The sequence below is a fragment of the Crocodylus porosus genome, unplaced genomic scaffold (assembly GCF_001723895.1).
Source record: "Crocodylus porosus isolate Cpor-Errol unplaced genomic scaffold, CroPor_comp1, whole genome shotgun sequence".
Lineage (NCBI taxonomy): Eukaryota > Metazoa > Chordata > Crocodylia > Crocodylidae > Crocodylus > Crocodylus porosus.
Genome location: NW_017728915.1, coordinates 12889880 through 12916815, shown reverse-complemented (window position 1 = coordinate 12916815; position 26936 = coordinate 12889880). Strand labels below are relative to the sequence as shown.

The 26936-nt window shown below is 40.6% G+C and overlaps 1 protein-coding gene across 7 annotated transcripts in view; it reads left to right on the top strand.

Annotated features, from left to right (window-relative positions):
• CHD9 (chromodomain helicase DNA binding protein 9) overlaps positions 1-26936 on the top strand; it is a 192787-nt gene that overhangs the window by 147487 nt on the left and 18364 nt on the right. For 3 of the 7 annotated variants that reach the window (XM_019535719.1, XM_019535725.1, XM_019535718.1), the window contains 12 exons: positions 254-413; positions 2290-2379; positions 3140-3243; positions 3320-3437; positions 3900-3957; positions 4262-4304; positions 5225-5444; positions 5606-5808; positions 6061-6966; positions 14110-14273; positions 21023-21295; positions 22054-22222. In XM_019535719.1, coding sequence (XP_019391264.1) covers positions 254-413; positions 2290-2379; positions 3140-3243; positions 3320-3437; positions 3900-3957; positions 4262-4304; positions 5225-5444; positions 5606-5808; positions 6061-6966; positions 14110-14273; positions 21023-21295; positions 22054-22222 — 2508 coding nt within the window. The remainder of the gene's footprint in view (positions 1-253; positions 414-2289; positions 2380-3139; positions 3244-3319; positions 3438-3899; positions 3958-4261; positions 4305-5224; positions 5445-5605; positions 5809-6060; positions 6967-14109; positions 14274-21022; positions 21296-22053; positions 22223-26936) is intronic. The other 4 variants (XM_019535722.1, XM_019535721.1, XM_019535724.1 and 1 more) reach the window with 4 other exon arrangements.

Sequence of the window (26936 nt, the reverse complement as noted above, 5' to 3'; positions counted from 1 at the left end):
CAGCTGGATCAATTTTTTTTCCTTCTGTCCTTAACTAGTGAAATAAACCTCCAAGTATTCTTTCCCCCACAGACCAGGAGCCAATATCCAATCTCCAAATATAGTGAACCCGATATTCTGTGTAGCAGTGCAGATTACCATGACCAGGATGTCCCTTTTTTTTTTTTTAAGCACATAATACATTTTAGAAAAACTACAGATGATTTGTCAATTGTACATTAATGCTACTGTGTTGTATTTTCATTTTATGTAGGTTTGTCAGCCCCTGTACCCAGAGGTCGAAAAGGAAAGAAAGTAAAGACTCAGGCCAGCACTTTTGATATACATAAAGCAGAATGGCTTCGAAAATATAATCCAGAGCATCTACTTCAAGATGAAGGATATAAAAAGCACATAAAGCACCACTGCAACAAGTAAATATCTCCTGAAATGCAAGCACAATTTTTTAGTTTATCTAAAATTTTCTTCTAACTCTTCATTCTTATACACTTATCAATAAGACTTTTCCTACTGGTATGTAGGTATGGGTCTTTCGTGGCATTTGTCTGGTTTGAGTAAATAGGCTGTAGGGATCAGAGGGTGGGGAAATGTCTTGATATTCAGAGTTGCATGAGGGTGCATGGCATGGAAAAATCTGTAGGGTTGAAGTCCTCACCCATTAATATCAAAAGGAAAAAAAATTAATCAACTTCAATGGAATTGGGATTTTAACCTGAATATAGGTTACTTTGTAGGTTTACATGACAGAGTTGTGTTTAAATATGGAGACAAGTGAGTATATTTTTTCTGTAGTAGAGATGCAATGAATTGCCAAATAATCATAGATTTTATTGCTCCTTTAAATTGTTTTAGGGGATTTCAACTTTTGGGGCCTAAAAGCCATCTTGAAAGGCAAATTGTAATAAAAAAATTTTGAAAAGCCACTAACGTTACAGAAAATATTTAAATTACCACTATTGTATGTATAAATAGTATATAAAATTAAAAGTATGTTAAACAAATATTTTGTTAAAGGGGGAACAATCTAAGTTGTAATTTTTGAAATGCCAAATTTGAAGTTTCCTGTGCACCTTAATTTCAGCTTCCTAATATTTCTTTCTTGTACAGTAAATGAACAAGTGTTTCTGTATAAAAATAGTGGTTATGTAATTAATGACTTAATAATGCATATGAAGTACGTACATTTAATATAATAAATGTACAAGAGGGCTGAATTAGGGGTGTGTGAGCATCTATTAATCTGACTTGCAGGTCAGAGTACTTGACTTGGTGATTTAAATATTCTTCTACTATGGTGATTTTGTAGGCAGTTTCTGAGGCTATTTTGAAAAGGAAGACAGTAAATATAAGTTTTATTATGTGCCCTAGTAGTACAGCACCATCAGCATGGTTTGCAAAACTTTCAACGCCATGACAGAGATACCAGCTGAGTTACAGAACTAATAATTACCTTTGGCCAAGAAAATTAATTCCACTTCTATTTAAAAGAAAAGGAAAGGGGTTTGGGGAAATTTCATTCAAAGTCATAATAAAAATCCAGTATTTCCCAAGTCAAAATATTCTCCTTGGGAGCCTGGAAGGCTTTGCAAATATAGTGTTGCTTCCATTCTGTAGTCAAGCTGCTGAAGAGCTTGGGATTGTAGGAGCTGGAATTACAAGTCTTGCCACAACTTATCTGGGAACCCGGAAGCCCTGAGAGTCCTAATTTATAAACTGACCCAATTTTTGGCAACTTGCCTCAGCAGGTTGGCACAGAGCAAGGACTTTTCAGGTTTCCCTGGCTTCTCAGTGTTTGGGAGATGTCTCCTCCTTTTCTTAAAGTTCCTGATATAAAGCGGTGCTAATAGTGGTGCTTCTATCTCAATTATTGTCCTGACTTTAGAATATTATAACACTGTAGGCCAAAATTTTCCTGAAGAGTACAAGAGAGGAAAAAGGAAAATGGCCAATTTTAATCTTTTATAATTCAGCCAAGCCTGAACATTATTTTTAGGCAGCAAGGAAGGAAAAAGCATGTCTTTTCACGGCAGATCTTGGTACCCCCCTGTATTTCAAAGTGTATCAAAGAATGGAATGGGTAGAAGTCTGGTTGCAAGCATATCTTATATAACGAAAAGTGTTAGTCTCCTTCCATGAATCATGGGAATTAAGGAAAGTGTGTGAACACAAAAAATGAACAATGACGCTCCAATCCCTGAATCAAGCCAATTACATACAAAAGTATCTTGTTAAATAGAAGACCTCAAGCGAGTTCTAATATTTGGGTCTTTTTTGTGTGTTTGTATTTAGAGTCTTGCTACGAGTAAGGATGCTGTATTATTTAAAACAAGAAGTCATTGGAAATGATTTCCAAAAAGTTTTTGATGGAGCTGATGCCAGGTGAGTGATACTGAGAGGTTTTTGTTTGTTTTGTTTTGTTTTTTTAAATGTAAACTTTTCAGTAGCATTTCAAGATATTTAATAGGGTCATATGACAAATAACATATGGTGTTTGACAGTCACAAAAAACTTCCTGTCTCCTATTTATCATTAACAATTATCAGTTGTTGTTGATTTAGAATATTTGTAAGATCACTGTACAAAATAAATGTAATAAATTGGATGTAAATATACTTATAACATTTTTTACTCTGTCAGATAGATTTCCTCTGCTACTAAGTGTGCAGGTTTAGTTGAGTCTCATTTTATCTTACTGAAGTCAACAGCAACATTTTCACTGATTTCAGTGATGTTTAAAGGATTTCTATGCTTTAATTTAGCCTCAGATTCCAAAACTTGTGAACCCCTAGTGAAAAATTATCCTTGTCCTTTATGTTCCTTTGTATGTGGTATGTACAGCTGTCTTTGGTATCTAACCTTTTCTCTGTTGGGGGGGGTGTACACACATACACACGTGATGCAGATTTATAAAATATCATAACTACATCCTAAATATCTTTTTAAAAATCTGCAAACTCTTGACAAATCTTGATTTATCTTGTTTTTGGACATGGAGTTCTGTACATATGTGTTTCAATATATAGAAAAATTCATGCTTGCTTTTAAAAAAAATGAGGTATAAAAATGGCACGATGCAGACAAATTAAATTTCTTCTTTCCCTGTGTAGACAATTGACCTTTGTTTTCTTGAACTTTTCAGTGAAATTGATGTTTGGGTCCCTGAGCCAGACCACTCTGAAGTCCCAGCAGAATGGTGGGATGCAGATGCAGATAAATCCCTCTTAATTGGAGTTTTTAAGCATGGTAAGCAACAAGGATGGGGGTAGTGTTAGGGGGTGGGTGTGAAAAAAATGTTTATACTGTGTTTCTTCCCTTTCAGGTTATGAGAAGTACAACACTATCAGAGCAGACCCAGCCCTGTGCTTCTTGGAAAGGGTGGGCAAACCAGATGAAAAAGCAGTTGCTGCTGAACAGCGAGCAAATGATTACATTGATGGGTAAGAATATTTCAAGTTAGTCATGAGTGCATGAACTATTTAAAGTAAACTAGACTTGCATACTGAACATTCTTTTCTCAGTTCTTTTTACATTACTGTGATTTATGTAAATGGCATTACTTCTGTTTTTTCTAATCTATGTGATAGCAGGGGCATAACTAGTGATTTTTCTTTTCAGCCTGGGAAGAGATGCCAGAAAGCTGGGGTCAGGGTTTGGGGCAGCAGGGGGATAGGAGTGAGATGTAGTGGCGGCAGCAGTCACCAGAGAGCCCTGCTCTTATAAGGCAAACTCCTTATGGACTTTTATTCTGACCCCTCTAAATCAGCACATTGGGTTGGGCCCTATTTGCTAATATGATATGATTTATAGTATAATATTTAGGTAGGGATATATTATTGCTATATGTACATTATTATTGCTTAATTAAAATGGATTACTTTATTGTATTGAACTTGCAACAGGGATGTAGAAGATCCAGAATATAAACCAGCCCCAGCAATGTTTAAAGATGATATGGAGGTACTGTGTACATCTGCTTCTTATTTCTTCTATTACAATGAGGGAGCTTTATTTCTAGCTTTGTAGAGCTGTTTATTTTAGCATTTTCTAAACACACAACAGCTTTTTTCCCCCTAGGAATCTATGGAAAGAATTTTTATTAAATCCTTTCACAGGCCTTACTATCCAATTATTCAAATATGACATCTATTACTATTCCTCTTAATGTTGTAAATTATAATTTGTAACACCAAGATGTTTTGACTACTTGACTTTGACTTACTTGAAAGATTTACTTTTCTGATTTATTTCAATTCTTTTTTAGGATGATGTTTCATCACCAGGTGATCTTGTGATAGCAGATGGAGGTAAAATAAAATAAACTTCAGGCCTGACCCTAATTTTGGTATCTAGATTCCTTTTGGTTAGGTCATGCTAAGGCCTATATCCTGCTTTAGAAATAGTGTAGAGCAGGGGTGGGCAAAATACAGCCTGCAAGCCAAATCCAACCAGTCAGAGATTTTATCCAACACGCAGTGGGTTCCTGACTCCACTTGGCTTAGGTTTCTTGTGCAGCTCAATTTCAGCTTCCTAATGTTTCTTTCTTTTACAGTAAATGCAGGGCTGGAGTGGCATAGCAGTCAGACTCCACTTTCTGGCAGTCCTGGTTGCAGCTCCTTCGAGTGCTGCTCCCAGTGTCACCCTGACCCATCTGCCCTGCACCCACTGTTGGGAACGGGGCAACAGGGTCTTCATGGAGACCAGCCCTGGACTGCTGTAGGCAGGCCATGTTCATCTGGGTAGATGGGATGGGAGTGGGGTGGGTGGGAGGGGCTGAAGCCAGGATCATGGAGCAGTAAGAACATGGAGCCATGTTGGGAGTGGATTGTGACACTGCCTCAGACCCCAGATGCACACTGTCACTGCCCCCCCAGTCCATGTCCTGGCCCAACCTGCCCATCCCACTCTTAGACGCTGTTCTCTGCCCACCTGTAGCCCCATGCCATCTGCCCAGGTGAGTGCACCCTGCCTGCATGGGTCTTGGGCCAGTCTCCATGGAGACCCCACCCACCCATTCCGTCTGGCACCCCTGGACCAGTCTAGTAATTGCTACTAAGTGAGTTTTGGTGAACTGTTGTGGGTGGGAGGGGGGTGCTGATCCAGCCCACAACAGCTTTCCGAAACTCTAAGTGGACCTCCAACACAAATAATTTCTCACCCCTGGTGTAAAACCTAAGGCACCATCAGAGATTAATTCATTTCCTAATTTGATTTTGTTTTAATATAGATGGTCCAATGATGGAAGGAGACAAAATTTATTGGCCCACCCAGTCTGCCCTAACAACACGTCTGCGTCGCCTAATAACAGCCTATCAACGTACTAATAAAAATAGGCAGACACAGCAGATCCAGCCAGCATTCCCAGTTCAAGCCAGTGTGATGCAGCCTCCATATGAAGAAGCTGCTCTAAATCCAAAAATGGCTGCTAAGATTGAAAGACAACAAAGGTATGTATAGAGTACAAATATATTCACTTTAACCACAAAATGATATAAGAATTCAGAAAACACTTTTAACATGTTCTCTTTGCACCAGGAAATAATATTAATAAAATAACTGAGCTTCTGAATATGATTTTTCTCCCCCTTCCTTTCTGTTGCCCATCAAGATGGACAAGAAGAGAAGAAGCTGATTTTTACAGAGTTGTGTCTACATTTGGAGTGGTGTTTGATCCTGACAGAGGCCGATTCGATTGGACAAAATTTAGAGCTATGGCTAGGCTACATAAGAAAACTGATGAGAGTTTGGAAAAGTACTTATATGCATTTATGTCTATGTGCAGAAGAGTCTGTCGTCTCCCCTCAAAAGAAGGTGTGTATGGTATATCAGAGAAAATTATATTATACTGTGTGTTTAAAGTATCCTTTAACAATGGCATTCAGGATTGATCTTCCTGAATGCCATGCTTCTTGCTTTCCAAAGTGCGGAAAGATCAAATATGGAGTATGTGGTTAATGTTTTGCTATGAGCCAGGGAGATGTTAAGTGATGCAATCTGTATATTATCTGCATTACAAGTTTTTCCTTTGCCAAATACTCACACTTAATGTTTCTTTTTATATAGAACTGGTAGATCCAGGCATTTTTATCCAGCCCATTACAGAGGAACGTGCTTCACGAACCTTATATCGCATTGAGCTTCTAAGGAAAGTACGAGAACAGGCGCTCCGACATCCACAGTTGTTTGAACGATTAAAACTTTGCCAGCCAAATCCAGATTTACCAGTCTGGTGGGAGTGTGGGACTCATGACCGGGATTTGCTTATTGGAGCTGCTAAGCACGGGGTTAGCAGGACAGACTATCACATTCTTCGTGATCCTGAACTCTCATTTATGTCTGCCCAGAGGAACTACAGTCAGAACAAAGTGGTATTATCGAGGACTTCTACTCCACTTTTGCATCAGTATCAGATGGCATTGTCAGCTTCTCCTCTTGCATCTCAGGCAAGATTACCAGATGCTAAAGGGAATGCTCTTGAGGATACAAAAGCTAAAAATGAAAACCTGAAAGAAGAACCTCACTCTTCTGAAGAGGAATCTATGTCTACAGAGGAGATACGGACAGGGATGAAATCTGAATCTTTGAGCCCAAAGAATGGCACACCATCACAGATTACAAACCATAAACCTAGTGCGAAGGCTGAAACTGATAGGCGCATGGTCGCAGCAAGGACAGAGCCCCTAACTCCAAACCCTTCTTCCAAAAAACAGAGACTCAACAAAAGAGGATCAGAAACTAGTTCTGATTCAGACTCTGATTCAGACCGATCATCCTGTTCTTCCAGGTCATCTTCATCCTCCTCTTCCTCGTCTTCATCTTGTTCACGCTCTCGATCAGGATCCAGCTCTTCATCGTCATCATCTTGTTCCTCAGCATCGTCGTCGTCATCATCATCCTCTTCTTCCTCTTCGTCATCCTCATCATCTTCCTCTGAAGAGAGTGACAGTGATGAAGAAGCACAGAAGAGAGGTATGTGCAGAGTCTTATTGCTATATTGTAACTGTTGAACCACCCTGTGAACAGAAAAATAACAATAAATGTGTCAGTAGGGCAATAAGAAAGTGCATAGTAAAAAGAAAAGCACACACAATAAAAAATAGTGTTATTTGATATGTAAGTGTTTAAAAAGCTATAATGTTCTATAGTTTTACTGACTGATTCTGTATCCAGTTTTTCTCAGCATTCAGCTGTGGCATGGGAGGAGTATACATTTTCTGATGGGGGTATATGTTGTGCTTCCTTCCTGTGATTCTTTTTGCTCCCCTATATAGGTCCTTTTGCTGTCCCTCCTGCTTTTTAACTTCTCTGTCACTGTTTTTAGGAAACCCACCACCCTTCTGTTTGCCAAAGTTAAAAGATCATTACAGAGTAATCTGAGGTGCTGTCTGAGCAAACCACCTGTAGGCATGAAAGAACCAAACCTGGGTACCAAACACAGATACCTAGATTGCTGCACCATCATTATATAAGTCCATTCCTTTTCTGACACAGTACAAGCCCAAATTTCTTGCATTTAGTTTTTTCTTTATTATTAACTACTCCATTTTCTGTGACAGAAGAAAAATTGTGCAAAAATTCTATTGTATTCAGTAGCTGCCTTGAACTGCTTTCAAGGATCAATAGAGTGAATGCTATAAAATAGTAATGACTACTTTTTTGGCAATGCATTTGGGTTGTGGAGTTTAAAGGGGCATTTTATATCTCTAAAGGTAAAGTTTTAGGCTGCAAGGTCAAAGGGTTGGCTATGAAAGTATGTTGAAATATGCAATTTATTATTGAGTGTTTAATATACTAAAGTTTTATATATGGCCAATTCAACACAGTGTTCTCGTGTTAATCAGAAAATTTTCAAGCACTCTGACATTCAGACTCCAAAATTACTTGGTAATGATAAGCGAGGTTCTGAATTTGGGAACACATAGCATTTTTATACCAGAGCGTCTCATGTATCAGTGTCCCTATGCTTCACAATGGTGGTGGTGGTGCTTTTTCAAAAGCTCGTGGAATGATCTTTAGTTGACGTCTTCCCACCACCATTGTGAAGCATGGGGACGCTGGTACACAAGATGCAGAGGCTGGCTGGAGCATGATAATTACTGCAGTCCAGCAGGCTTGATTAATCAACATTGGAACAGCCTCCAGGCTCAAGTACAGGCACCCACAGTATATAATTTTAAAAATCAAATGTACAGGCGTAATAGTCTTACCATCAGCAGGGCTTGTACTTCTATGTGGCTTAGGTAGTTTTGAAAATCCCATCCCTAGTAAACATATCACTATATTTTATATTTGAATAATGTTGATTTTTGTCCATAGTGATCTCTTGCTTCACTTGGCCAGCACTTATCCACATGGCATTTCTCTGTTCATCCACTGAATAGGAAAGAAACTGGAGGTTTACATTCTGGCTCCTTCTACATTATACCTGGCTCAAGGCGAGACCATTTTGCCATTATCCATCCAATTCTTTTGTTCAACTAATTTATGCCAACTATTCTTTTGGTTCAACTAGTCACTGCTTGCAGCATCATATGGACACAGCTGGAGTGAAATCAGGCAGTAGCATTTGAGTAGGGCTGTTGGAAAGAACGAGTGTCTGGCCACGTTGTCTCTGTCAGAACATCTTCAGCACTAGATAAGCATTGTTGAAGGAAGAACTGGCTAAGGCAGGATGCAATGCAATAACGTGTAGTGGAGGAAAGTGGTAATGACTGACTAAGAACTTGTAATGATACTGCTTAGGCTTCTTGCCAGGCAGCAGATATCAGGTGGGCTCTGAATTAAATTTATAAAAAAAGAGAAGAGGCTTAAATGAGTTAAGAATAAAACTAGGATGAGGTGCAGTGAGGTATAGACATGTGACAAGTACAGATATGTGGAGACTATATTCACTATATACCAGTAACAAAGTCTGCTACATTTAGTTGTAAAATTGTAGTGTGTATAAATCAGTCCATCTGTCTTTCTTTGGCTCTCTTGTTCTAAATTCGCATTGAAAAATTTAGTAACTGCTGGAAAGCTCTCTTAACTTCATTTTGCATAGTCATTATTAAGCTTAAGTTTTGTTTGAACAACAGTCACGGAAAATTTTGTGCAACTGTCCTGTAAATTGCATGCTTGATAGATACTTTATTATTTCAAAGTGCTTTAAGGGAAAGCTCTAAAACATTTGTAACAAATGTCAAAGTACACAAACATTAATGTTTATCACCAGAAGCTCAGCCATAGTGATTGAAATCTCAGGACTTCCCTGCTTAGTAATTGTCTTGCAGCTGTCCATGAAAACAGTTCTGTAGTTGATATAAAACATGGACAAAAATGTCTGCCGTGATCTTTGGTAGGATCAGCCTCTATATGTTAAAAGTTAAAGTTTCATGGACCTAGTCTTTATTCTTCAGGGTTATGAGTTTAGTTCCAACCAGGTAATATATTTTTTTTAATATGCACATATTAAGGAAAGAACTTTATCTAATGTTATCCAGGGGCAAGCCAATACAAGAACAGATTGACTTTTATTAGTAGATGTTTAGGATTATGAATCCAAAAAAGATGACAGAGCTGGTAGGGAAATACATATCGCCTGAGCGAGGGACTAACATTAGAGGGATGGGGGTGAGGAGGGGAACACAACTAGGTTACAGGAGATGCAATGTTAACATTATGTACCATAGCAAAACAGTGGGAGGGTGTCCAGTAGAGCTTGGTTTTCTGATGTGCTCAATAAGTATCTTTCTTCTGTAGGGCCTGATTTTGCCTTCGTTTTAGTGACTTTTTCCTTTACCGCACAGATTCTAGGTGCAAAGCTGATACAGACATTATAGAACGTTTTCTCCTCTTACCTGCTTCATACATGTGGGTCTCTTGTTACTTGTAAAGCCAGCATAGTGATTCTTCACGTTTAAAGAAAAGAGGAATTGCAAGAACTGCACTATAGTGGGCTGTTGGTCAACAACACAGATGTGCAGAATTCTTTAGACTTTAGACCGAATCCTTTAGACCAGTGGTTTTCAACCTGTGGTCCTCAGACCCCTGGGGGTCCACAGACCATGTCTAAGGGGTGCAGGAAAGATAACTATGATCAATCAGAAGTTATGTGAATACCCATACTTAAACTTAAAGGGGTCTGCACCTCCATTCAGATTTGTTTTGGGGTCTGCAAATGAAAAGTGTTGAAAATCACTGCATTACTGTTCTGGGCTGGGGAGCAGTTGGAGGATAGGGATGGGACAGAAGAATTAAAAGAAAAAGGCAACTTCTGCTACCTCCACTGGCCTCTGTGGTCCTCTAATATGGAAAACTTGGGAGTGTTTTTATTAGGATTTTATTATTACAGTGAAAATGGAGGCATTTTTATAGACATTTAACTGTTACGATATATTTCTTAAGGGGAGGGAAAAAGAGAGAACAAGAAAAAATAAAAAACTTAATCATAAAACACAGCTAAAATGTACGGTATTTTCCCGACTTAAAAGTAATGAAAGCAATGAAAAAGTCATCTGTAACTGATATTTGAATATACAGATAGCACTTAAAAATACTATTATATGCTTTTTTTGTTGTTGTTTTTTGTTTTTTTTTGCATTTTCTATGTTAATAGGTATTTTTGTTACACTGGTTTGTACCCCACAAGTTTATCTGCCTTTGCTCTTGCACCAGGACTCTTACACAGTTGTGATCTTTTTTCCAACTGTTTGTTTAAAATGATCTCTTTCCTTGCTGAAGGGAAATGTCTGTTGTGTAAGCACTCTTGCACAATGCCGATTTATATTTTTAATCCTTTTGATGACGGTTAAAAGTGGGGAAGATACAAATTAAATTATAGAAATAGGAGTGTGAGGAGAAACTTATGAAAGCCAGGGAAAGAAACATCAGTATGTTAGTTGAAAAGGACCCCTTTGTCCTACTGCATACAAATACATTGTCTATCATTAAAGCAGCACATGCTCAGCTCTCGAAATCAGCTATGAAGTTGATTAAATGCAGCCAACACTGAGCATGACTATAAAACACTTAGCTCATATTGGGCAAAAATACTGATGGGAACTGTGTGTGTGGTATGTGCATGTCCCTTAAAAAAAAAAAAAAAAGAAAAAAGGGGAGGGGGGTAAGTGCTTCCCCAGGAGGGAACACACACTGGGCCCAGAAGCCAGTACTCAGCAAGGCAGGAGCAAGCTCTGATACTCTCCCCTGGTGCCAAAAGAAGTGATGAGAACTTACCAAAAGGACAGGTTAGTGCAGCCTATTTGAAAAAGATATGTGGTAGTGCCCATTAAGCACAATCCCCCTCATTGCCAACTCTTTTTCAAGTCTTGGTGAGCCATCATATTGGATACATTTTTATTTCCTCCTTACTCCCACAGCTGAGCTGTGCCTTTCTTTTCCATTTCCAATGATTCCCGTTTATTCAAACAATCTTAAATGCCTGGCAAACATCATGAAACAGGGCCCCAAACAGTTCACCCGGAATCCCTCTGTCACTCCCTCTCAGCCTGGTGTATATAATTAGTTTGGACCCATCAATGAGGTGGAACAAGACCACGTTGCCCAACACCTCATCTGCATATAAATTTTTGGAGCAATCCAGGACTCATGACAAAGAACACCTATTTCCAGTCATGAGTGGGGGGGTAATTAGCACATGGATCCTCTGTGGGGGCATGTCTAAAGTACACACACATACTCAACAGTGCAGCGCTGTGGGGTAGAACTGCGCGAAACAGCGTAGTTTCATTTCAACTTCCATTTTGCTGTTTCGACAGGACAGTGTTTTGTTTCACTGTTTCAAAGCACTGTTCTGTTTCAGTTCATCAAAACTTTCATTGTTTCAATGCTGTTTCGAGGCATTTTGACATTTTGCCCATAAGCTATAATGGGGAATCATGAAAATACCTATAACTTTGTTAGTTCTTGCCTGATTAGGATGAAAAGTGCAAGGCTACTAGCCTCTTCTGAGTGCATGAGGCTTGCCAAGTTTCAAGGAGATGGGTACAGGAGTTTTTGTGAAACTGCACCTCAAACTGTTCCAAGTAAAACTAGTATCACTTGCCAGCAGCATGGTGTCATCCCACACAAAGATCTGGGCACCCGCTCCCCCCCAGGAGGAGTCTGGCACAGCCCTGCAGCCCTCCCAAGGGGTGCAAGCCCCCGAACCTACATGCAGGATGCCAGCAGGCTGCCGCTGTCAGCTGGGGCTAGCGCCAGCACTGGGTTCTTCCTAGCACTTGGCGTGGGCTGCACCAGGCAGACTTGGGTGCTGGCGCTGGCCCCAGCTGGCAGTGGCAGCATGCTGTCATCCACATGCTTCACAGCTGGTGAGTGCAGGGCTTTAAAAAAAAAAAAGTCCCACACTCACCAGCTCTGGCAGTGGTGACTGGGGCCTCTGGGCACTCGTGGCAGAGCCTGCAGGGCAACAGGGATTGGCAGCTGTACCACTGCATGGGTGCAGGGTGGCTTGACAGGGCACCAAACACTGTCCCAGAGCTGGGGTGGAGCCACCTGTCAGCCAGAGCTCCTGGTTCGATTTCCCAGCTCTCTGATCATTCCCCCAGCAGTTTTGGGGTGGGAGGGTGCCGGCCCCTGGATTTGCACACTGAGTTTCAACAGGCTGGGGCCAGTGGTAGCACCACAGTCTGCCCGTCACTCAGTGTGGGCTGTGCCGAAGCAGCTGTCTCTGGCCCCAGCCTGCAGCAGCAGCCTGCAGAAACCCCGCATGCAGATCCAGGGGCCAGCGCCCCCCAGGAAGAGCTGGGGGAAAAGATCAGAAAGCTGGGGAGTCGAGCCAGGAGCTAGATGTCAATATCAGAGCAGTCCTTCCCCCCTCTTCCTCTCCTCCCTCTTCCTTAGTTTCTGTTTAGCTGTAAGCAAGCCTGGCTTCGAAACTTGAAATGTTTCAAAACTTTCAAAACGTTTCAAGTGCCCTTGTTTCATTTCAAAGCTGTTTTGAAGCCTTTAGTTTCATTTTGATTTTGCTGTTTTGAGCTCGAAACGCGTTGAAACAGCTTTGGAATGAAACACCCGTTGAAATTTCACACAGCTCTACTGTGGGGTTAGCATGGCTTAAAATGCTGTTGACTCTGGTGGGACCCAGCCCAATGAATTATGTGTTAAATCATAAGCCTCTGACTTTATGAGCAGTCTTATACTTTATATACATAACTGCCAAAGTGCTGTTCAAAAGTGTGTTTATGGAATACCTGTGCTAAAACTTGCAGCAGTTTCAAAAAGGAAGCGTGCATCAATTCTGAATGAACTAAGTGTATGAATACTATGAACAAATTACTATAGCTATGTTTAACTTAAGAGTTATTGTTTTCAAATTTGCTCCTTGCTTCCATGTGTTCAGAGACAGCACTCTGACAGGAGAGAGGGAAGGGGCTGCCAAGGGAAACAGTTGGGGAAAAGCAAAGAGCAGAGGGGCTACCTGACCCCCAGACTTATTTTCCCTGCTGTAGCAGTGGGAAGGGGACAAATCCATACTGTCAATAATTAGATTCTATACTTGGAACATTATACACGTTTATAAGTTTTCTGTGTACAGAATCTAGTTTTGTGGGGATCATCTTCTAATCAGGGTCATCTCCTGCTGGAGTAAATATGGTACTTAGACAACATTTTAAATTTTTCGAGAGAAGCTTGGAGCCACTTACCTCTCATAAACAAATGTAGCAGGTCACACACAAGTAGCATCTCCTCTGGGTAACTCTTACCCTTCTTTTCATGCCTAATTTTCTACCTAAAATTCAAATTACATTTCATTTCACTTCTACATGAAAAAGTTATGTTAAAAAAAAATTATTAACAATTTTCATACCTGACTTCACTGAAAATAGCAGTTTTAAAATATTTGACTACTTCACATATTAAGCTCTTAAAAAGTAAATAGTTGCACAGAGAGCAGAGTAGTTCAGAATATACATACCTGGTAAAATTTGGCCCTTTAAATTAAAAATCTGTGCACGCACCCAAAATGACAACTTCATTTTCCATTTTATCTTTCTGTTTAAATGTTTCTTTCTAATCCTTTATAGACTTTGTATGAACATCCTATAGGAACAGAGCAAATATTGCATATTTTCTAAGTAACTGCAAGTTATATGTAGTGCTTTTATTTAGCAGAAGGAACCCCTCACATGAAAGCATATGATGAAGAGAGTGTAGCGTCTCTGAGCACTACACAAGATGAGACCCAGGACAGTTTCCAGTTGAACAATGGGACACAAAATTCCACTTATCTCTTGCAAGGTGGATACATGTTGGCTGCCTCCTATTGGCCAAAGGTAAGTTTGCAATGCTTTCTTGAAGCCCAGGTGTATGTAGATCTGAGTCCTTTTTCTTGCAACATTAATATTTTATTAAACTTGTTAAGTACCATAAAATAATTTGAGCCTCTAAAATTGAGAAAATAGTTAATTTCTCTAATCTGTATTATTGACAGATTAGAGAAATTCCTCTATTTTAGTGTTTTCCTTAGAATAAAATCTTGGGATCTTAAATTTATACATGAAATTTATTCAATCCAAGGGAGTATTTTGGCTCATTGTAACTGTAAGAGACCTTGGGTAATAATCTGGACTGCAAATTAGATATTTGTTTTTTAAATAGCTTGGTTATATTTGCTTTATAAATAGTACAAATAGCTAAATAATTTTTGGACTGCATACATAAAAAGATTAGATCAGGGACCAGGAAAGTTGTGGAGAAAAGTCTACAATAGAATTCTAGTTTTCTAAACAAAATGGTTGATTAACCAAAAGTTGGTTATATTCCTTCATCCTCCATAACATCTGTAATAGGAGCAAGTGAATAATCTGCATTCTCATTTTGTTAAATTCTGTGTCATTTCTAAGATCTTGAAAAAAGATCTAAGTTATACTGAAAATTGCAATGAAATCACACCTGAATACTTTTTTTAGACATTTTCTTGGGCTTCAAAAAGATGCCCATAAAAAGAGGATTCTTATGAAAGCCACAATAATTAAGAGATATTGGACAAGGTAGATAGACGATAAATTTACAACAGTATTTTGATTAAAACCAGAAATGGGTGAGTCCAAGAGGATTTAACTAGAATAATTATAGTGAAGGTAAGCAAAGGAAAATTTAGGCTAAATATCAGAAAAAAATTATTTTAAGCAAGGTTCCTTCAAACTGACAATCTCATACTGTAGTACAGGTTTCCTTCCATTTATGCAGGTTCTTCATATCCAAATTCGCTCTTATGCAGTGAGCATATTTAGATGCATAATATGCAAGGTAAATTCATAATATTCATTATATGCAAGGTAAATTCAGTTTTATGTGATTAGCATAGATGCTCCTCTGCCCAGGCAGGTAAGTCTGTGGAGGGAGGGGAAAAGGCCATGGCCCCACTCACCCCAGCCCTGGCTGCAGCGGCCTCAGGAGCAGCCGGTACCAGCTGCCTGTAGTTACTGGACTGTACCGTGCTCCACCTGTTCCCCTGCACTTGGGCTCACCCCAGCTTCTGAGCTGTGCCATGCCTTGGTGCAGGAAGCTGGTGTCGGCTGTCCAAGCTGGGGTGAGTGTGGACAAGAGGAGCCCCAGGCGATGTGGGGTGCAGCACACCTTAGTCGTGGCTGCAGTGGCCCCAGGAGCAGCCAACACTAGCTGCCTATACCAGGGCACAGCACAGCCCAGGGGCAGAGGTGAATGGGGACAGGCGAAGCACAATGCAGCCCAGCGGCTGCAAGCAGCTAGTACTGGCCACTCCCAGGACCACTGGAGCCAGGGCTAGGGTGAATGCTACTCCATTTCCTCTGCTTTGCGCAGCCCCAGGAGCGGCACCTCTCCCCCCACCTGTTCCCTAGTCCCAGCCTTATTCCCTCTCACCCTCACCACCATGGGAACCTATCCCTATTTATAACGTGGTAAAGTGGGTTCGCTTTATGCTAATTCAGTTTATGTACTCTTCTCCAGAAATGCACGTATAGCATAAATCAAGGGAAACCTGTAAATTATTTTACATTTGCGGGAGAAATGGTAGCTAGTTCCTACTTATTAGTTTATCATCTCTATAACTAGTTTGCAAATTTAACATTCCTTTATTCTGATGATTAAAGTTTTCCTTCATAAAAGTAGGAATCTTTTATCTTGCAAAATTGAGCTATCTTTTCCTGAATTGTATAATTTGTTGGCCAAAATTATTAGCGTGTGGGCATCTGAGTCAAAAGTCCACAATTTTTTGAAGTGGAGTCATAGTTTTGAGTTACAGGAACTGTCTTCTATTAAGTAAATATACATGTTAGCCTCTGCTTCTATCTGAGTTTAACTCGTAGACACACAATTCAAAATTTATTGTTTGTCAGGTTTCTCTTCCATCATTCCATGTTGGTTTTTTTTACATCTGTGTTTTACGTTCATTTGTTTAAATAATGGACATTTATGTAGACCTCATTGTATTTATGTGAATTGATTTAACTATACTGAAAGTATATTAACATCAGAATGTTAAAAAAGAAATTCACCCATGACCAGCCTTTGTTGCTTTTGGATTGTCAATGAGAGGATCCTCTGGATTCCTCACCAGTTTGGAATCCCATAAATATGGCTTTCTCTTGCTTCAGTGGCTTCTTCCTAACCATACTAGTAGAAGATTAAGAAACAAATTTGCAATTTATTAAAGTACAAGCTTAAAATATAAACTATAACCCCAGTGATTGATTTGTTTGCGACAGCTGCCTTCACAAGGAAAGGGATAGGAGTTCTGATTCATTTTTATGGGCTCCCAAAACTAGTTTTGTTTTTATACTCATGTCATTGTTATAATAGGTTTTAAAATTAGATAGATATGTACGTGAAATAGTCTAAGAATACATTTTCATTGTTAGAAGAACATGTCAAACCAACCAAATTTCCTTCTATGGCAAGGTAACCAACCTTGTAGTTAGACTTGATATATTATGATCTAGTAAGTATTTTGACACTGGTTTACATGACATTGTCATAAACAAGCTAGGGAGGTATGATCTAGATCAGGGGTGCTCAACTTCTAACCTGCAGGCCAATGCAGCCCACAAAGCCATTGCATCTGGCCCACAGGGTTTCCCATGGGCCCAGAAATTTGGCAAAAAGTGACTGGTGGTCATTAATAATGGTCATCTTCCCTCCTGCCAAATCACCAAACTCCAGTCCCTGTGCGGCCTGCCAGAGCCAAGCTAACACGCCTTTCCCCGTGGGGTCAGGCCATGCACCACCCATTTCCCTCCTTCTGGATGGTAGCCATGTCCCCTTCCTTCCCTCCCTGCATGGCCAGTGAAGCCTGACTCTCCCCCGTTCCTCTCTGCAGGGTGGGTTGTGCTGGGCAACGCACCCTCCCATCCTCAGAGCCAGATCAAGCTCCTCTCCCCTGCAGGGCTGTTGGGGCTAGCCTGCCCCCCAGCCTTCCACTGTACAGCCAATTTGGCTGGGGGGGGGGGGGAGGTTGGGTACCACTCATCTAGATGAAGCTGCTGTAAGGTGCCTAACTGATGGAGCCTTATTGTTGGAAAAACTACTCAGAGTGATTACTGGTGGTTCACTGTTAAAATGGAAAAGTATATGAAGTGGGGTTCTGCAGAGGTCTGTCCTTAGTTTATTACTTATGTGGTATTTTCCTAGTCGTCATTTGGGTGATAGAAAAGAGAATATATTTAAGTTTACAGAAACTACCAAGTCAGGAGTGTTTAGAGGGTAGAGTTTGAATTCAAAATAATCATGACATATTTGAGTTATGGCCTATAATAGGATACAGTCCAATACAGATAAGTGGAACAAATGTGTGCTTCAATACAAAAAAGTATAACAACTAGCTAGGCAACACTGTTTCACAACAGGGATATAGAATATTATAGTGAATTTCAAAACTAAACATGAAGCCACTGTGTGTGCATGTGTGTGTGTGTGTGTGTGTGTGTGTGTTGCAAAGTAAAGCATACTGGGAGTGATGTATGTAAGATGTAAAGCAATTCTTCCACTCTGGTATGGGTAAGGGCTCAGCTGGAATACATGTGTACCCACCTTTAGGTGGTAGAGTTTATACAATCATTCAGATGCCCAGGTTCGCAGGTTAAGAAGTACTAACAGTTTATCCCTGGATATTGCAAAATGTCTGAGTGATTATCTCACAACTGTATCATCAAATCATTGGCAGAGAAGTAGCAGTGCATTCAGCTGCTCACTACATCCTAATTAGAAGGTGTTATGTGCATATGCTGATCTTAGGATATTTTCTTTCTGGGACAACACCCAGGGACAATTGCAACATCTTTTCCTAGCCTTCAGAAAAGATGCAAATTGATTGGAAAGATTTCAAAGGAGAGCAATAAAATGATCACTAGTCTAGAACTATAGTCGAGAACTACAGTTCTCAACTGGTAGGCTATGAAGATATACATGTGAAGGCTTGGTCATCTAACTTCTCTTTCTTTTCCCCCAAAACGTTCATGCAGAACCACTCACCCTCATTCTGAAGCGACAGGCTGATTAGTTCTCCTTGGCTAGGAACAGATTGACTTTTATTAGTAGATGTTTTGGATGGGGAATCCAGAAAAAAGATGACAAAGCTGAGATGGAAATACAAAGCGCCCGAGCGAGGGACTAACAATCAAGAACAGATTGACTTTTATTATATTACACGCAAATTGGTTTAAGTGATCAGAAACTGGTTTAAACCTGTAACAGTACATAAGTTCAAAATGGCTGAAACTTGTTTAAGATAAACCTGGTTGAATGTAGCATCAGACTTAATTGATTTAGGTCAAACCAGTTCATACAGTGTCTGTCCCAGACCCTTGAGTTCAGTATCTCACAAATATAGCCATACTACCCTCTTTTTAGAGTTAGTACAAGCAGATCTATGCATGGCAGGAGGATTTCGGGTATATATAGGCTGGGAGGAGGTAGGCAAATGGGCTTTGAGATCAAAAAAGGCTGAGAATGTATTAGTTCTCAGAAAACATGGAAAGATTTGAAGAATTGGGTTCATTTAGGCTGGAAAAGACAGAGTGGCAGCAGGATAAGTCTCTACAAAAGGTTGCTGTAAAGAAGAAGGCAGTACATTTCCTCCCCTGTGTATTATAAATGGGATAAGAAGTAACAGGCTTAAACTGTGACAAGGGTTTTTTATTTTGACATTCAGAAAAACTTTCTAACCATAAAAAGAGTTTAGCTTTGAAATAACTTATTAAAAGCATTTTCCATGGAAGTTTTTAAGAACTGTCTGCAAATATCTGTAAGGAATGATTTAAATATAGCTCACCTTGCATTTAGGGGTGTGGAGAAAATGGTGTCTCAATATCCCTTTTAGTTTATTTATAAAGATTCTGAGACATGCTATGTGTCAAAGAAAAAATAGCTACTTAATGTCTTAATTTGCAGTAGGGATGTGAAAGGTTAAACATTTAAACAATAAGTGTAATTACTGGTAATGTATTACCAGTTAATGTTTAGCACAGGGCATGGCACAGTACTCCAAGAACAGGAAGGTGGCAGGGCAGGCAGGAGGGAGCAGGGAAGAGTGAGGGGGAGGACTAGTACTCATAGCTAGTCTGCTTCTTCCCTCCCAGCTGCCACTTCAGGTAAGCTGTATTGTCTGACAGAGTTTGCTGCCACCACCTTGCCCTCCATCAACGGCTCTGGGGAGCAGCTATGTCCGAACAGGTGTGTGTGCAGCTCCTGGCTCCCCAGATTGCTCTGGGCAGGTGGCTGTGGCCCCTCCCCTGTGGTGGGGTGGGTGGGGTATGCCAGCCTACAGCTCCACACCTCCAAGCCGGGACTAGGTATGTGTTATCACTTAACTGTTTAACCAGTATAATTAGTGGAAGTTAAACGGATACCTTTTTTTAAAAGAATATTTACATCCCAAATTTGCAGTGGTAAGGATCTGATTAACTGGAAGCAGGCAAGGATTGGGCTGAGACCAGATTGGAAGCTCCTAATGAAGGCAGAGATTTCAGAAGTTAAGCAGCTTAGGAGAGCCTGACAGGGAACTTCTGAAAGGAGACAAGGTTGGGAGAGCACAGGAGAGGAAGAACTTAGTATCTGAAGTTCAGGGTCTTTTAATTTGCAGTACATTAAAATCAGGAATTTATTTTCACAGTGTTTAGTTTTTGAGAGCTCAACTAGAGACATCTTAAAACTAACTTTCATAGGAAGTTGCTTGGAAGATTGAAAAATCAGCCTCATTCATAGTGTCAAATTAGACAGCCAGAAGATAGCAACAGAAACAACATTTCTAAGCATTTTATAAGATGGAATTGCATAAGATAAAGGAAAACTGTAAAATGTATGAAATGTACATTACCTATTGGGCAGTTTTGCTTTTTTTCCTAAACTTTATTAGTAAATGTTATTGTTTTTTTAAATGATGAAGATTTAAAAGATTCCCAGACATGTTATCAGAGTGATTCAGTATACAGTGTTTATGTATTAGCTTGACTTCAGTAGGATCAGTGGTGTGTAAAGTTAAGGATGTGCTTGGTGCTTTGCTGGGTTGGCTCCTGAAATATCTGAATCAGAAATATTAAAGATTCAGTCACTTAAAAAATTGTGAAAAGCATCCTTATTTTTGAATGTGTTACAAATAGAACCTAGAACACCTCAGCCCATGTCAGAGGCATATTATGCTAGGTATTCTGAAAATATATAGCGAGCAACAGTTTTAAAGAATTACGGCCAAACCCTACGAACAGTTCTGCATTGTTTACAATTCTGTGTAGGCCCAGTAAAATCAATGGGAGTATGTGTCTTATGTATTTGCAGGGTGTGAGGGCTTGTATGTGCGAGAAATGTGTTTTGTTAAATGTCTGAGTGGGACATACAGATTAGGTGGCTTTCTTTAAATCAAAACAATAGGTCTGTGGTCAGCCAAGAATGGAATCCTCACCTCCTTGAATCCAAGTACAGTGCCAATAATATTGACATTGTCCCTTCTCAGATTTTGAGAAAAATAAGATTTCTTTTCATTTTGAATGGCAGCATATTCGCATGTCATAAGCAATACCCTTGTAAAATCTTTTCCTTGTTTTTTTAGGATCGAGTTATGATTAACCGGCTAGACAGTATTTGTCAAACAGTATTGAAAGGTAAATGGCCTTCAGCAAGAAGAAGTTATGACAACAATACGGTGGCATCTTTCTATACAACCAAACTTCTGGACAGCCCGGGTGCAGCTGCAGACTACAGTGAACCCAGTGTACCAACACCCCCAAGTGCAGGTGTTAAAGAAGAACGTGATCAGTCACCACAGATGTCAAAGGTGAAGAAGCATGTACGAGAAAAGGAGTTTACAGTGAAAATCAATGACGTATGTTTATTTTTATTGCCCTAGGACCTGATTGCGATTGCGGGGTGCAGCATGCTTTATCTGCAAGTGGCTGCCTGCTCTCACTCTTACTTCCTTTACACACTTGTTTGTGGGTATTTGGATCTGTTTCTTTTGGGCATTTATTACTCTAAATTTGCCTATCCTACTAGAGGGACCACCATTACTTTTTTTTTTTCCCTCTGCCCTGCTGAAATTTTGCTGTTCAGATGCTTCCTCCAACACTGTTGTGTGCAGTTTCTAACTGGGTAACAGCAATGGTTATCTCCATTATGGTTGGCTTTTTTGAACATTAGAACATTCCCAACTCTAATTAGCACTGTATAAAATCATGAGGCATAAAAAAAACTAGTTTCCCAGTTTCACATACAAAACAGAAACTTCAAAGTATATGTGACATTTAAAACATATTGGTAACACATACAAATGGATGAAAACTCTACTAAATGGATCTTGGATTCACAAAGAATGAGATTAGGGAAACAGGCATATTGTTCAATGCCTAGATTTTTCAGTTAAGATGTCACGTTTGTTGAAAAATCTATATTAATAGAAGTGGTCCCATACAATTTTCAGCTAGATTGGTATCTTGAAAGAAAAGCAAGGCTTGATTAAGGTCTTGTGTGGTCTTATTCTGTCTCAACCCTTCTGGAGTAACTGTGAGTGAGAGAATCCTGAATTATGAAGTGGCCTTATCTGTTTCAGAAGCGGATCTTCTAACCCTGGGATTTATTTAACAGGAAGGTGGTTTGAAATTGACTTTTCAGAAGCAGGGGCTTTCTCAGAAAAGGCCATTTGAGAGCGAAGAAGGCACGTTAGGACAGCAGCAATACCTGGCTCGGCTTCGTGAACTCCAGAATGCGTCAGAGACCAGCCTTGTCAATTTCCCTAAATCCTTGCCAGATTCAGGTAAATGTAATTTATAAAAGTAATAGTTTACTTTAATGATCACTGATCAAAAGACATTGTATGTTGCAAGTCAACGCAAACCAAAAACTATTATACTTTTGTCTACCATGTACTATCTTTGTGATCTATTATAAAGGATGGTAGCCTAGAAAGATTTATGCTTTGATAGTTTAATTTTAATAACAAACTTAATGAACAAAATCGTATGCGTCACACAGAGTATGCATATAATAATTATAGAGATTAATTTTAGATTAACATTTCAGATTTTAATCCAAATATTTGAAATTTAGATTCAGATATTTGTTTAGGGGCCTGTTTTTAATGATAGTTTTGAAAGCCATTTAATATCAAAGGTTATTTGTACATTCTGCGGAGTACATGCATAATCAATCAATTAGGTAGCATCTAGAAAATAACAAGGAGGTATGTAATGACAAACATTGTTTTGTCAAGTCCAAGTCATGCCTTACCTTGTCACAGAAGCAAATTAGGTTGATAAGTTTTGTGGATGTGTGGAGAACCATACATGTGATATACTGCAATTTTAGTAAGTCTTTTGATGCTGTCTCCCACAACATTCATTGGTAAGATAAAGAAATACAATCTAGACATAATCATGTTAAGATGGATGCATAGCCGATTGTATACTGGTGCTCAAACAGACCTCAACAGCATCTAATTGTCAAATGGGGAGGACAAACAAGGGGATTTGTTCTGAGTCCACTACACTTCAATATCTTCATTAATAATATGGAAGATAGAATTAAATGTACCTTTAAATTTGCAGATGACAAAGCTGCGTGTGGTAGCCAGAACTTTTTTGGACAGGATTAGGATTCTATTAAAATGACCAATCATTTGGAAAAAGTCGTAAATAGGATGAAATTCAATAAAGGAAAATATGAAGTAATATACTTAAAGGAGAACAAATGCACAAATATAAATTGGGGAACAGCTAACTAGATGGCAGGACTGTAGGGAATGGGGGTCACAGTGGGCCATAATCAGACTGTTACTTAATAGTATAATATACAGTTTATTAAAAATAAAAACCAAAACTCTAACAGCATGCTAGAATGTGTTAACAGGAGTGTTACATGTAAGTCACAAGAAACGATTCTTCCATGCTATTCAGCACAAGTCACACCTCATGAAGTATTGTGTCCATTTGCAGGCTCTGCACTTCAGGAAAGATATGGAAAAGTCAGAGTCTAGAGGAGAACAACAAAAATTATTAGAGTTCTAGAAAATTTAAGAGAAGGCAAGACTGAGGGAGGGAGTCTTTGATAACAGTCTTCAAGTACAAAAAAGGTTATTAAAAAGATGATGGGGGAGACTGATTCATTTTTCAAAGGGACTTAATAAGAATAAATTACAATAAATAAATTCTGATGAGCTGTTATGAAAAAATTTCTAACAATGAGGGTGATTAAGCACTGGTACTGATTACATACAAAGGTTGTGAAATCTTTTGTGGCAGTGGATGAACTTTTCTTCCACTGCAAGTGGATGAACTTTTGTCTGGGATATTTTACCCACTAATGATCCTAATTTGAAAAGAGGGTGGTGGATTAAATGACCTATGGTCCCTGCCAGCCCTATTATACTACAATTCTGTGCTAGAGTAAAAACATTTTTATACATTCATATTCTATTGTCATCTTGTTCTTCTTGCTCAGTTGTCACAACTGTTTTGGCATCACTATGATCTCATGATCATAAATGCATTTTGAGATCCGTGTGCATCTGTGCAATCTTTAAAAGGTTTATTAATAAATTGAAATATTAATTGTAAATTGAATGTTCTGAAATATACTTATTAATAGATGCATCAAGAATGGAGATATTTGCTCTGAATATGTATTCATTTGGTTATTTCTAAAATGATACGATTTACCCCCCACATTATAATTTGTTTAAAAACCTACTAAAACTGTGTTTATAGTCTCCTGTGTTTCAGTTATTAATGGGTTTTATGGAGACTTTGTAATCTATTAGGCAGTAGTCCTTATGAAAAGTAAGCATAAAATAGACAAGTGGTTCTCACCTTTATTGGACTTAAGGCACTCAGAAAATGCCAACTTTAGGCATTTACTCAGTTCTTGATTACAAAAAATAATAGAGCAGTTCTTAGTTGCAAAAAACTGGGAAGCACAGTAGGTCAGAATGGCTTTGACACTCTGGATTCCTACTTGAAATCTCTGAGTTTATCTTCTGAATCATGTTTAGGGCTAGGGACAGACATTCAAAAAGGCTAAGCCTGAATTGTTTCAATCTTTGCAGGTTAATCTAACCTGGCTAGGCTAAACCGGTTTGTAACTGCATGAGCATCCCCCCTGGATTGGAAAAGTGCAGGCACATGCCAGTAGTGGCTCAGGCTAGAAGCCCGGGGGTGCTAGAGCAGCCCTCCCACCCTTTCACAGTGCTGAGCAGAGGTGGGGTGTGGCCAGGCCCCAGCAAAATGCTCTGATTAGGGAAGGGTTTCCTTCCTCCCCTTCCCCCAACAGCCCAGGAGGGAGTTGCTAACACGGTGTTTATCACCCCTAATCCAGTGTTTGTCAGCTCATTTAGAAAACAGCAGCCTCTCTTCATTAGTTCAAGCTCTTCTTAAACAGCTTTTCCAAGGAAGGAACAGAGGGACATTACCAGCCCTAAAAGCTCCAAAAAGCCCTAAGCAGGCACTGCTATTTGCCTTTGTCCCATTTCCTACAGCACAGACTGTAGACAGCATGTGGTATGCTAGCCAATGCTGTGAGGTGTCTATGTAAGCCAGAGGGGAGAGGGAGTCCCTGCTTCAGCAGGCGGTGGTAAGGGAGAAGAGGGGGAGCAGAAGGAAGCCAGGCAGACCCCGCTGTACGTGCAGTCTCTGCCAGAGCTGCAGCCAGGGAGCACAGGGGAGGGGCCAGCCCAGCTCTCTGGAAGAGGGCGCTGCCCGGCCCAGAAAGCATGCCGGGGTGCTGGGGGACTCTGGTTTAAGTCAAACCAGGAAAAGTTCTAGGACAGACATTGCATAAACCAGCTTGAGCCAAATCAATTAAGTCTGATACTGCATTCAACCAGGTTTATCTGAACTGGTTTCAGCCACTTTCAGACTGGTTTATGTGCAGTGAAGTTCTGTTCTGTTACAGATTTAAACCAGTTTCTGATTACTTAAACCAGTTTGTGTAATGTCTGCTCCAGCCTAGGTGTTTACGCTCATAACAGTGCCAATATTGCCACACCCTGTTTGAGAATCACTGAAATAAACACTTAAGGTGCATCTATATATGCAGGCATATGCATCTGCCAGATGGGGACTGCATAGCCAGTAGAGACATCTGCCTCTCTGGGTCAGCTGCCAGTGGACTGTGGTTGCAGAGTTGGCCTTTGTGTGGCACTACTGCCATGTGTTCCCCTGCCTGGCCATCTGGGCAGCTGTCGCTTGGAAGATATTCCCAGTGTGGTGGCTTGCTTTGAACTGTCAAAGCATGTCCTCCGGGCTCCAGTTGGCCAGGAGGTCAGCCACCTCCAGCTGGGTCCAAGGTGCCAGCTCTGAGCAGGCTCCTCTGCTTGAGTCCTGCCACTTGCCTCCCTGGCAGGAATTCTGGTCTTCCCTGTTTGAAAACTGAAAAATCTGTAATAAAAAAAATCCCAAAGTCACACTGTAAAATACCCCGAAATCCATGTTCCTCCACAATTAAAACAAAAGAACACTATATAGAGAGAGACAGCGATCAGTTGGGCAGTGTTTTATTGATATATCTACAGTGTTAAAACAATTTGGAAACCTACTAGTGTCTCTATCATCATAATAAAATGACTTCTAAATATGTATATATTTTGCTGTTTGCCTTTTGCTTTTCTTACCATAGAGCAGTTAGAGCTCTCTCAGAACCCCTTCACTAACCAGGATGTGGGGACAGCTGTCCCTGCAGCCACAGCTCCTGCCAGCAGGTCTCATCCTGTCTGGCACCTGGGCATACAGGGTGTGTGCTGGGGGGATATGGGGTTTGCATGAGCGGGGTAGGAAGAGGGGTGGAGGAATGTAGGTGGCTATGGGGGGCCTTGGGGTGCATGAGTGGGTATGGGTGGATCATAAGGGGACTGTGAGGGGAGCTGCTCAGGAGGGATGGATCCCCTGTCCCCCACACAGCTAACGGGCTGCCCCCCCAACGGGCTACAGCCCCCCCAACAGGGGCCACATGGCCCCCAGAGGGACTATCCCCCCTGCAGGGCTGACATACCCCACCCCCACTTCTTCCTCCAGCCCCCTCGATTGCTGCCCTGCCTAGCCCCACCCCCTGCTTGCACCCCCAGGCTCCTGATGGCTGCCCCACCCAGTCTCAGCCTCCTGGCACTTAAAACAAACAAAAGAACCTGCACTCATTGGCAGTAGCAGTCACTGGGGGAGGGGGGTGGGCCCCCCAGTTGTGGCTCCACTTGTTCCCCAAGCCCGCCAAATCGCTGTCCCATGGATCTGCACACTGTCAGGGAGCTGGGGCCACTGGCTGTCACCCAGGGCCCGGCACCGCTCATCCTGAGTGGCCCCAGCTGCCTGATAGTGCATGGAGCCACACAGCCCCCTGCCAACCTGGGCTGCACTCATGCAATGTGGCAGTGTGGGTGCCAGGTGGCCAGGGCCAGTCCCTGCTGCCCTGTGCTGGGGGGGGGTGGGGAGGGCTCTGCCAGGACACCCCGGTGACCCCTATGGCAGCTGCTACTGCTGGTGAGT